At 29.9% G+C, this 13446-nt stretch overlaps 1 protein-coding gene across 1 annotated transcript in view; it reads right to left on the bottom strand.

The window, feature by feature from the left end:
- The window catches only part of LOC106461954 (RAC serine/threonine-protein kinase-like), a 50436-nt gene that overhangs the window by 19162 nt on the left and 17828 nt on the right, over positions 1 to 13446 (bottom strand). The window contains exons 3-5 of the mRNA XM_022389058.1: positions 5546 to 5668; positions 2353 to 2464; positions 293 to 437 (exon numbers count right to left, since the gene is read on the bottom strand). Coding sequence (XP_022244766.1) covers positions 293 to 437; positions 2353 to 2464; positions 5546 to 5668 — 380 coding nt within the window. The remainder of the gene's footprint in view (positions 1 to 292; positions 438 to 2352; positions 2465 to 5545; positions 5669 to 13446) is intronic.

The following is a 13446-nucleotide window of genomic DNA, read 5'->3' as shown; positions in this document are numbered from 1 at the left end:
ATTACTTTTATTATATATATATATATATATATATATATAAACACATTCAGTAATATAATTTTAAAAATCTTGTGTGGTTTTAGTACGGCTTCCACCAAGTAGTAGGAAATACTTTAATATGGATGGTTTGTCTACTTTCAGATATTATGATCTTTGTATTAAATTATATGACACTTCTTTTTAACAGAATTTAAAAATATCACAAAGTAAGCTGTATCAAAATTAACTTTTCTTTTCATAATTAATAAATGCCATAAAACAACTTATATTAAAAATTTTTCCAAAGACATACAATTTTTCTGCCTTTGTTGGCTGAGGTTCTTGTTGATATGTTCAGTTTCTCAAAGATACTGTCTTCCCCTTGCTGATCTAACATTTCCACATCTTGATCTTGCAATTTATCAGCAACATACTGGATAGCTCTCATCCATTCATCCCTGTAATAATTATTAGAAAATCTTAAAATAATAGGTTATTCGTAACCATGACAGCAATTTTATCTGAAAAATATTAGTTTCTAAAGGTTTTGAAGGATTTTTATTATACTAATTTAATTTCACATATTATAGTGGCTTCATATGGGGTGCATATGATGAATAGGATATTAAGTTTTACTTCAAATGCCATTTTGCTTTTATAATTTAACATTATCTCTACCTTTAAGTACAACATTTACAGTGTATAATGTATATGCATTCAACACAACCAGCTTTGGTCATATTCTGGAAATCGTACAAGGTTATAATTCACTTGCTGTATTACTTTTTCTGTAGGTAATGTTAAATGACTTAAACCTTTTCTTTATTCATTCCTGCACATAATATCCAGACATCTGATGAAAACTCAAGCACTTGTACCCCAAAATATTGAAATGCATGGAGAAGTTGTTCTGAAGTTTTTGTTTTTTTGGTCAATTGAAACTGTAAATGATGGGAAGAAATGTTTTTACTTCTGTTTCTACGAAGCAAATTTGAAAAACTGAGATTATCAAATCAGGCTTAGCAAAATCAGCAGAAAAATGCAAAACCTTCTTATTGAGCTTACGAATACTTATGCTTATGGTAAGCAATAAAAAAATCATTTTAAGGCAGCTAAAACTTTGATTAAGCTAGATAAAAAAGTTAATAACTGGAAAATGGAAAATAAAGCTTCTGAAAGTTAATTAAAATGTAATAATTAGCCCTTCCAATTTTTGTTATGCTACTATTTATATTTCTCTATAACTGAATTATTCCTGATTACTTGTTATTTATGACTGATCAAAGATTAAAACATTTTGTTACCCAACACTGAAATAGTTCAATCTGCCAATAAGTTTTCTTCCAGTGCAAAAAAGTTGAAAAAAAACATTCCACTTGTATTTAAAAATTTTGTAATTTGATTTATTTGTTCACTGTAGATCACTTTAGTGCAGTTTAATTCAATGTCCGATTTTGTAGCTTAACCAAACTATAAGAATGTCAGTAGGCTAATCCAAATTGAAATATCAGTTCAAAGTAAGATAACAAAAACAAAAAACAGATCTTTTATCGTATTTAACACATTAATTCTAAAGATCTTATTCAATGTGCTATGAACGAACTGCATCTATCTAGTTTTGGGATAAATGATACTTCAGTCATTGTGCTTAGACATTCTTCAAAAAAAAAGTCCATGAAATTATTTCCAGAGGGATGAAAATACATTTCACATGAATTTAAAGAAGACTTCTGCTAAAATTTTCACTTGCTGAATTAACTCTTTAAACCATAATTTTTTGCGTATTCTGTCAGAATTATTTTCATGATTTCCTAATAATTATCACTATACCTTATGAAATTTCAATTTTCTTAATTTTGTGGATAATAACATGGTTTGGATTAGTTTTCAGCCAACTTGACATAAATGTTATCAGATGCTGTCACCGTGTGATGGATAAATTGGGATTTTTGGCTAGATGCTGGAATTGACCAAGTAGCAAGGTCCATTACATAACATGCATGTAAGCCTTTTTAGAATAATGTTTAAGTAAGAATTGTCTCAGATAATTTCATATTAATTAGTAAGAAAAAAAATTGATACATCATAAATTGTTTTTAAACACCTGAAAACTAAAATAACAAAACTAGGCTTAACAATAAAAAATAATGCATTTCACAATTTGCCTACAAAATTGCAAGTACAAGACCAGAATAAACCTATTTAGAATCAAAATAAGTCATAAAAAAAACCTTGAATATCATATAGGTGGTAGACACATAGAAAATACCAAAATTCAACTTGAAGATTTTTCTTTAAGATACAGATTACAAAAAATTATATACAAATTGATACACACTACTTATTAAAATCTATTTAAAAATATATTCTTACCTTTCTTTTTCTGACTCAACATGAAAAGTTCTCTCTATAACTGTAGTCCACTGCAACCCTCGAATTATAAAAGTAAAGGGCTTGGGACGATCTGCCTTCATTATCTGACAACCTAAGAGAAAAACTCCAGTTGTATCAACTTACATCAAATACATAGTTATGTATAACGAAACTAATCAAAGCTTAATTATATTAATTTTCAGTGCTTGAAAGTTCTGTTTTATTAGATTGAAAAATTAACTTGATACCATGAAAATACCCGGTGTTCATTTTTAAAGCATTTCTACAAATAGATTGACCTTAAACATATTTGAATATTAACACACAGATCATTCCAGATCTAATAATGAATAGTAGAGCCATGGCAACAATTGTAAACATGAACGTTTTGGAATTACACATTCTATCTTTGGCATCCTGTATATTCTCACAATGAAACATCATCACACCCCATTTCCTTAGAAGACTTTTCAATTTTAACTTCTGGACATGATGATCATGAACTGTTGATAAAAGAAAGTATTAAGGATGGAAATCCACGACTCAATAAAAATTCAAATTCTTTCTCCCTTGCTTTATTAAAATAGCTCTCTCTCTTCTTTCTTTTTATAATTTCATAACACTATTAATTGTATTTTTATATTAGTAATTATACTAAAGATTGTTCAATTTGCTATTTTTCATAAATCTGCTGAAGATGGAATATGTGTCATTCTGAAACATTTGTTAAAGATGTTTACAATTGTTGCCATGACTACTATTCATTCCAGATTTAGTTTCCCACGTTTAATCGTTACTGGTTCATCATGAGCATCCCGACAATGTTGTTTTATGTTAAATGCTATGATAGTGATGCAAAATTACCCATCATAGTTATTTATACTTTCTAGCATTCCTTTGATTGTAAAAAGACTGCATTTTTTTAATGTTTCAAAGCATATATCAAATGCAAATAATCCATCGGGAAGGTGGGACAGTCTGTTGAAGTAACTACCAGGCTCTCTCCATGTCGACATTGTCTGCTATAACACTAAGAAAAACTTTGCAACAAGATTTCTACCCATCACCTCGGAAAATTCTTGATGCCACTAACCATTTTTGTTCGCTAAGGCTTAGTCAAAGAAATGATCTATAATGTTCTCAAAATTAGTCACTAAAAATGCTGGTGATATCTGATGAATGCAGTAAAAAAATATTTACAAAAATGTACAAGTTTTCCTTACTAGAAAGCAGCACTATGTACAAATGGTATTTTTTGAAAATTAATACAACTGACGTGTGACTGATGTAGGCCTAGTCAGTGTATCGTGTGTTTTATGTATAAGAGATAAATTCAAGCTAATCTAACTATTGCACAGTTTATACCGATCTGTGTTAAGAAATTTACATAAATTATAATTTGAAGTATATTCATCCTCTAAATTTTGAATGTTAGTAGCTAAGCTATGCTAATGATATTCAGAAATTTTCCAAACATCTTCCAATATTCATGTTTAATTAAAATATAAATCTTGTATATATTTTGAATCGTGGTGTCTGTCCAAGAGTTCATCTGTCTCCTATTTATGGCAGCCACTTCCCACACTGCGTTTGAAAAGCTGTGCACACAGGCAAAGCTCAACATTCACTTTTGAAATGATGAGAGAAAAGGCATGAATAATGTTGATGCCACATCATATTTTGCAAGCAGGATATTTTACACTAATTAGGAAGTAATCACATTATCATTTACATTTCAAAATGTGATGTAACTTAAAGAATAAAAATGTAGATTTACCATATGTTATTGCTGAGCTCTTAGCATGACTGAAGTGCTAAACAACTACTTTTCGCAGTGTGATATATAAGTAGCTCAGAGCTTTGGCTCTGAATGAAACCAAGAGTGCAGCACAATTAATGTTTTTAAAGTCAATGAAATAATTTATATTGATAGATTAACTTAAACTTTTCTCATCACTGGTGATGGGTACTTTTGCTTGTATATGATAAAGCTAAGTATATATTTATACACAAAATCTTTTATGAAAAAAACTGTGAAAAACTTAAGTTATCAAATTATACTTACATGTAGCAACCTCAAATGACAGAAACTGTATTTTATCTGTGTACTGGTTAGATTAACACAAAAAAGTAAAATAAAATATCATATTTAAAGCAAGATTGATTAGTGAGAAAGAAAATATTATAATAACTAAACTTAAAACAGAGTGACTTTGTATGCATTAATCTCAATAGTGAAAGCACAACTCATTTCCTAAATATATTCCAATCATAGAGATTGATTTTTCTAACTTTAAATAAATGAAAACAATGTGACAGAACTTAAAAGTTCAAACCATTTGGATCTTCCATGATATCCTAAAATTATCTCAGCATATTCTAATAAAAACATATAAAAAAATATTCACACTGTTATACCATGCAAAAACAACAAATATATTAATTACAGCCTTATGTTAGCTACTACACTATCTAACAGAAATCACTGGAGAATTTCATAAAATATAGAAACAATAAACAGTAGTAATTGTATATTTATTTCCTCTTATTATATAAATAATTTTTAAAAAAGCACTGTTTTTTTTAACTATTATGTACACAAAAACATGATTCAACAATTGAAGGATATGTTTTATAACCCTATAACATAGAAGTAAAAAAAAAGTGTGTGTGTGTGTGTGTTTTGTTATAGCAAAGCCATATCGGGCTGTTTGCCATGTCCATCAAGGAGAATTGACCTCTTGATTTTAGTGCTGTAAATCTGGAGATGTACAGTACTGCTGTCCCACTGGGGGAAATAAATAAAGACCTGATTTTGGATAAGTTGTAAACATAGACATATACTAAAAATACAGAGCTCAAAAAGCAACTGTTTTACCTTTAGGAACTAAAGAACTAATTTTGGTTACTAAATAGTGCTTCAAGATAGAGAATGTTATTAGGCAATATACTTGGTAAAACAGTATGAAACAACAAAGATTTGATGAACTTCATAAATTTTCATCAGATCCTATTCGAAACTTCAGCAATTACATTTTTCCTTTACCCATCTCCATTTCAATAATACTCAACTAATTAATCATGTCTTTCAATGGAGTAATGATGAGATATAAAAAATATTTTAAAGGACCAAGTCCAAGACTTGACAAAAAAAAAGTCATTACAAATTGGCTCATAAGTTACATTTACATACCTCTGACAGTAAAATTGTTAAGGGGATCAGCATAACCATGCTCGGGTTTGCTTTTAAACCCTATGAGAGATCCATCTTCTAATAAGATAAAGTACCTGGGCCTCCAATTTTTGATGTGTTCACCTGAAATATCAATCACACTTAAAGTAAAACAATATATACAGTGATAACAACTTAAAATTTTGCACTAAAATGATAGTATTCGTAGTTCTACTATACCTATTTGTACAGCTGATATACCATAAAAAACTTTACGTACAAGGTAAAGATTGGATAAAATATTTTTTGAGGTTTATAATTTAGGTATGCTTCTCCATCCTTCAAATACAATTTAAAGTATTCAATTCTTACTTTACCATAATAGCCATAGTTATTCTCAATTAATAGATCACTTGGTCAAGGTTAAACTGAAGATATGTTGTTTCACATTTATCATAAAATTTGTCATTGATTAACATGAATATTAGGCCTATTGGCTTCTAATGCTTTGACAGCTTTCAGTGTTTAAACCATAACTTTTGATAACAATAAAATACTTTTTAGTGAAAGGTGGCCATCAGAAGGGGAGACTTCTGTAATTATGGTAAGTATTGCAGATTTACACATGGTAACTTCAGTCCAAATCAAGCATCTCTTAATTTTTGTGAAAGAGTTAAAATAAAAACACTGTTACACATACTTAAAATATTTGACACAGATATTTGAAAATAATACACGACACAGAAGATCTGTAAATATAAATAGGATATGTACATATTTCGAAATTTTTAATACAGGAAATTTAATTATGACAGTTAAATTTAATATTACAGAAGAATAATGTTGCTGTTAGCAGTCCTGAATTTGATAGTGAGAAAAAATAATAAATAGTAACCATTTGCTGGTACTTTCAAAAGTTAATAGACCTGAAAGATTGCATACTTTAATATCTGACTTTATCAAAAGACATTACTATTCTTTAATCTTTTTATTGCTTATAAAAAATTTTACTTGTCAAATGAAAAAACAATCCCTTTAACATCACAAACAGTGAAATCAGCACAAGCCTACTTAGAGTAAATAAACTGAAAAAAAGCAATATATTCTTCATCAATGAAGAGACCTTAAACAAATTAAAAGAACATAATAGAAGATAAGTTAGTTATCTTAATACACACACATGTGTTTGAATGTTACTAATCAAGTAAAATTTTGTATTAGAATAAACTGAGTTTCTATGACCCACTTATTTGCTTGAGTAGAAAGTTAAATTTCAAGAATTATTTCTCACTTAAATAGTATGAGCCAGTGCTATAATTACAACTATATAACAGACAAATGGTTAATCTAGATAACCACCTTATCCATACATTAAACATTGTAATGGAAATCCTTTAATCATTAATCGCACAGTTGATCTTTCGACAATTATAGGTATAAACAAGGAATATGAGAAATATTTTGATAAAATATAAAAGTTGCTTAAATTTAGCTACTTATTTAAAAAAAAATCAAAGTGTTTAAACAAATATTCATTTCTGAAAATGTAGATAGAAATAACTGGACAAAACAACAACAGAGGAGAATAGAAATTTTAACCAAAAAGCACATAATTTTTGAAATTTGCTACATAAATTAAGAAACAATATCTGTGGTATCAGCTAGAATTTAGATAAAGCAAAATATCTAAACATAAATTTTATTCTACAGTAATATGACATTCATCTCAACTACATTTACAAACATGTCAACATTTTCTTTTAGAAACTTTTGATCCAACAGCACAACTTAAGATGCTCGAACACTGAAATTTGTTTGCTTTTTTTGCACACATTCTACACGCGAGTGAAGATAACTTTATAAAATACACTTGGAATCAGACAAATTTCAAAGTTAGCAACTATTTGTGTTATTATTTGACAAAGATGATATTAGTGAAACAATACATATAATAAAATTACATTTATGAAATTTCTACAGACATGCCTCTTAAAATAAAATAAAAATATGGTGTAACAATGATCAATTTCTGTAAGAGTCTGTGTTTTACTTAAACATTATCATTAAAATAGAACAGGTATATCAAATGTTAACATGTTTTAAGAATAATGTCAATTGACAAAAAAGTAATATTCAAAAATGGTTTAATCTCTTAATACAAAGTCTTTGATCCTAAGATCCTCTTCACTGTCACCATTACACAATACTCTGAAGCTTTCATCCAGTGCTCTGCCTTGACAATCACTTTCCAGCTGTCAGCAACAACAGTTCAAATGTTTACATACATCTGGACAACAGTTGTGAAGGCAGAGAGATGAAAACTTCAGAGTATTGTATGGCACTGACAATGAAGAGGATCTCAGGATCAAAGGGGCTCTTTGTATTAATTCTTTCAGCATGAGCTCAATCCTTGAGACCAACCTCGGAACCATTTTGTGCTTGTTATAGTTTTCATGCTATAACTTTTAAATTAGTAAGCATATGTTAACGAAATTTGGCAGATAATCAGTAAACATTACAATGCTTTCATATGCAAAATATCAAATTTTTTTATTAAGTCTTAAGGTTTGTTAAGCAATGTTTTTCTAATGCCTTTTTTTTTTCTTTTTGTATGTTGCCTATCCAACATACAAAGTAATTTTCATTTTAAGATTAAAAATACTTTATAGATCAGAAAATTTTTAAATTTCACATGCAAAATCTTTATAATGTCCAGATAGTTATCAAACATTTCTTAAGAGAAACAATTTATATTTTATCTGTTATTTTCACTAACAAATCTCTATACGTGTTCAGTAGATTTGACCGATCTTATAACCATTATAATAAAATTAGGAAATTAATATAATTATGCTTCTTTTGTTCTAGAATGATAAAAATTATAACATGAAAACACAAATGTTTAGACTAATTAGTTTAAATCTCATAACATTATGCATTTATATATATTTATTATTTTATTACATTGACCTTTCAACCATGCCTGGCTAACAATACAGAAGTTACAATGACACGGCACACGTGCTCTCATGTTACCATATCCAATAATATGAAACTGACCTTTAGTTTTTACAAAGTGACCTGTCTTGGCTGTGTTTTAACAGACTAGTATTTTGTAAAATACAGTCACATTTCAATTATTACACATTATATATGTATACAGATTATTACTATTGTGAAATAAGTTCTTAAACTTATTTTTCTTAAAACTACCTTTGTACTCGGTTGGTGCATGACTTAGGTTGCTAAGCCTTTTAAAATTTTGCATGTGGAGGATATGAAACAGGATATATATACAGCTGAATAACCACAAAATCATAAATTATTATATCAATACCATAGAATTCCACTATAATTTATCAAGCTTATTAATTAAGCTGTATTTGGGTCTAAAAAAAATATGAAATTTCGAGCAAACTAAAGACACAACCTACATCCTTGAAATCTTGGTTCGAAAGAATGTGATGGCATCCTAACACATGTAAAGGGCTGAGAAAGCCATTAGGAGAACATTCTGAGCTTTTGATGGGTTATTCACATGTCATATCTTGAAGTAAGTGTATATAAGAGACTTTTTCCAAAAATGGAAAGAAGTGAGCAGGGCCACTGTGTTTGATTCAGCACGAGTGATATCTCAGCAAATAGAAAAGATTTGAGGTTCTTATTTTATATACCAGCTTGTCAATATCAGTAATTTGAATTCTTAATTCATACAAAACTAATTTTAACCAATGCTGCATTCAACATACCATGTAACACACACAAATCGATGTTTAACTGTGTTTTTTTAATAGTTACTTTAGAATTAAGAAATTAAATAATGTATAATACTAAAATTTGAATTATAAACTACAGTTTGATACCAAACTTCACATAAATTCATGAAATAGTAGTTCAATAAAATTTTTAATGCGAGTCCACAAACCCAATGACATGGCCTTTGGAGAGGGTTAAGAGAGCAAAATCATCTTTGAATAATAATTTCTAGCCAATTAACGTTTCCTAATATTAAGAACAATGTAAACAAAAAATAACAGCTTACATGTACAGCTTGTGGTAAAAATACTAGGGGCAAGAATGGCTAGGCTAAGTTTTAAAAACAAATAATAATAATATGCATCATTACATAGAAAACAAAATCATTTTTATATAACTCAAGAAGCAGAAAAAGGATTGTGTGTTTTAGTTCATTGATGGCATGTCAAAATCATAAAAATAACTAAAATCACAAGTACATATAAACAATAGGTGCTTGTGTGTTTGGCAGTGGTAAACATATATAGAGCTATAATGGCTAGACTAAAGTTTAAAAACAAATAATAATAATATGCATCATTACATCATTGATGACATGACAAAATAATAAAAAATAACTAAAATCACATGTGCATACAAACAATGTGTTTTCATTAATAGTACATCTGAAATTTCTGTTATGGATGGTAGCCTATATGATCACCTAAGTTTAATCATTAATTAGTAACCAGAGATTTCATCAAGTACAAAAATGAAAATTTTCAAACCTTTTACGATTTAACTGAAAAGGTTTTGGAAGCATTTGTGACACAGGGGTGGGAAGTGACACGGGGGCAGACCAGTTTTACCCTAATACAAATCAAGATTTATCTATCCAAGCCTATCATTTGTTACATTTGGCCATCTTGTCCCAATATTTGTAACAGTTAATGTTAGTTCAACATTGTATATATATACATGTATGGATGTTTTTGCATTGCCATCTAGCAACAAGCAGGGTTTAGCTGTTCTATTTAAGAAGGGGTCAAAGGTTGTTTTTATTAACATCATAGTTGATATATTCTGGATAGTTTCCAAAACACAATGAGAGACATACTTTATGTAAATAAGAATCCCAATCCTGAGAAATAACAAAATTAAACACAAAAGCACGAGCTCTGTATGTTCAGCTGCAAATAAAGGCAGGGAAAGGCTATCAGTGCGAACAAGTGTTATCCAATCATCTTTTAATATTTGTTGGACGTCATTTCCCGAGTACTTTAACACAAAACTGAGGTAGCAGGCAGGAATTATTTGCCCCAAGATGTGAAGAAAACAGACTAGTATGACTGTATAAATTATATTTACATAAAGATTTCTCTGTGAAACTTATCGAACCTCTTGTAAACATTTCTGTACCTTTGCAAAATATTCAAGCATTTTATATCCTTTTTATAAATGTAATAAACATTATATTTTCTTAATGAAACCCTGAATAACTACTTCATTTTTTATAACTAATTACTAACTAGTTTTATAATACATTTTAGCTACTAGTCTGCTGTTGTCTTCAATTTATAGTTTTATGCCATTTCACAAAAAAATAGGTAAAAAAAATACAGCACTGATTTCAATTACTATATAAAGTAGAAAATAGCCACACTGTAATTCTTTGAAAGCTCTATTCCAGAATGATGTGCATGTAACTATACCAATGTAGTACTGCCAGAGCACAAAGGATCAATGCTTCAGCAAATGAAATCCAGAAATGGAAGTTAGATTTTTAATATGAGTTCATTAATCTGATGGTGATGTCATACACGACAGGAATTCTGGGAGGGTTCTGGCACTATAGAAGTTAACACTACACCACTGTCTACACAATTCACTCTCATAATGGTTAACTTCTTAGGAGAAACAGAGATATTTATATAACCTACAGAAAGCAAGGAACCATTTGGCCTTTCAAGGCATCCTTGCACACCCACCCTTAGAAACAGTAAAAATTTAAACCCACCCTTTACCTTTCAGGGAACCATCAATTTCCCACTTAAACTCCAGTAAAGTGCTGTTAGAAAAATAAAACTGTCTTTACCAAATCTTAAACTTGTATCCTCTCATCCTATTACCTTCAGAATATGGCACAAAGAAATCAAAGGCCTTTATCCTATTAATCTCTTGGATAATCTTGTAAACTTCAATAAGGTCACCTCTTACCCTTATTTTCTAAAAAGAAGAATCTGAACCAATCCCTGTAAGATAAACCAACCAACCTAACAGTCCTTCTCTGAACAATATCCAACAAATTAATATCCTTTCTCAGATAAGGAGACCAAAACTGTACACAGTATTCCAAGTGAGGTATAACTAGTCATTAGTATAGATAAATAATTACCACTTGAGTTGTAATCAATACATCTACAAATACACCATAAAATTCTACTGGGCTTTCTAATAGCAACAGAGAAATGCTTTGATGGCTTGAGTGACATATCCACCACTATGCCCTTTTCTTCAGTCATGCTATTATGTTGATTTCTAACTATACTGAACATGTGATTCACATTATGATAACTTAAGTGCATTACAACTTCCATTCATTATACTTAAAAGTAATTTGTCAAATACTTGTCTTAATTACCAACTGATTCAAATCATATAATATTTCAACATCCTCATTACAGCTAGAAGTAACGAAGAATCTAATGACATCAGTAAACTGTCCTAATTTTTTATTTGTGTCCCTATTAATTTAATTAATATAAGAACGAAAAAGCAAAAGTCTAATCAATGACCTCCAGGGCTGCCTAAAGCTTTCATGGGCACCAGAGAAGGATTGGTATGTAGACCCACCTCTAAACTACTTTAGAGCTATATTGGATAGGTCTACTTGATAAAAGGAGATTTGATCAAGATATTATTTATGGAGTAATGCTAAATCTCTTACTAACTGAATGGATATGAAATGAACTAACAAGACTGGAAAAATGTGTATTATAAAATGAATCTCTATTAAATTGGTTTGTTTTGAATTTTGCGAAAAGCTACACGAGGACTATCTGCGCTAGTCGTCCCTAATTTGGTAGTGTAAGACAAGAAGGAAGGCATCTAGTCATCACCACCCACTGCCAATTCTTGGGCTACTCTTTTCCCAACGAATAGTTGAAGGATGTTGACAGCAATGGCGTTCATTGGTTGTTCAGGTGATATCTTGAGGTTATGGTCCAACCTATGTTGTAATGAGTGTGACCAATCACTTGATAGCACTGTTCACCCCATATACACGCAAGATTTCTTCTCGCATGCTAATGAACATTATGTTTAATCAGTCAGGCCTGGAATTTCATCTTAGTTAGTAGTCTAGCATATGTATCCAACTAAAACAGTTGAATATAGAGGATTCAGTAAAGGCAGTTGTCCCATGTAAGTAACAGCAAGTACATACATAATATTTGTGTTTGGTGGTATAATAGATGGCCAGGTGGTTAGGGCACTTGACTCGCAATCTGAGGGTCGCGGGATCGAATTCCCGTCACACCAAACATGCTCGCCCTTTCAGCCATGGGGTATTATAATGTGATGGTCAATTCGAACGTATCATTTGAGCAATATTCTTCCCAGGCAGTAACAGGTATTATCCATTCCTAGAATAACAACTTTAGGTAAATTAAAATAAAATAAATTGAATGGCTTTCTCCATGATGTTTATGTGGAATCTGCACATGTACAGAACAAAGAATAAATACTACATTATTGCAAGAAGACAGAAATGTATGTCATATTCAAAAAACACGGTATTTTGTCTACCAGTGAACCTTAAAATATTAAAATCAATACAATCATTCTTTTAATTGAAAATAAAACTACAGCATAACCCTTCCAGAGTAAAAACATTTGTAAGAAATCTATATATTGGAGAAAAAAAAAGGACTACATTTAAAAGTGCTAATAAGGATGAACAAAATATAAGAACTAAGAATTTTCACTTTGCAGAAATGTGTTAATAAAGCTTACATATATAAATATAAACTACATACTCTGAGAAAAACCTATACTTAGGAAAAAAAAGCAACTTAAATTTTTTAATAAACACAATGGCTGACTTGTTTTTGAGTAGGATTACCCAAATCCAAGGAATTAAGATACATCACCATAGGGAGCTGTAGCATGTTGTACAGTGTATGCTG

This window comes from Limulus polyphemus, unplaced genomic scaffold (assembly GCF_000517525.1).
Source record: "Limulus polyphemus unplaced genomic scaffold, Limulus_polyphemus-2.1.2 Scaffold1065, whole genome shotgun sequence".
Taxonomy (NCBI): domain Eukaryota; kingdom Metazoa; phylum Arthropoda; class Merostomata; order Xiphosura; family Limulidae; genus Limulus; species Limulus polyphemus.
The sequence above is the reverse complement of the archived record's forward strand: the minus strand, read 5'-3'. Positions and strand labels throughout refer to the sequence as shown.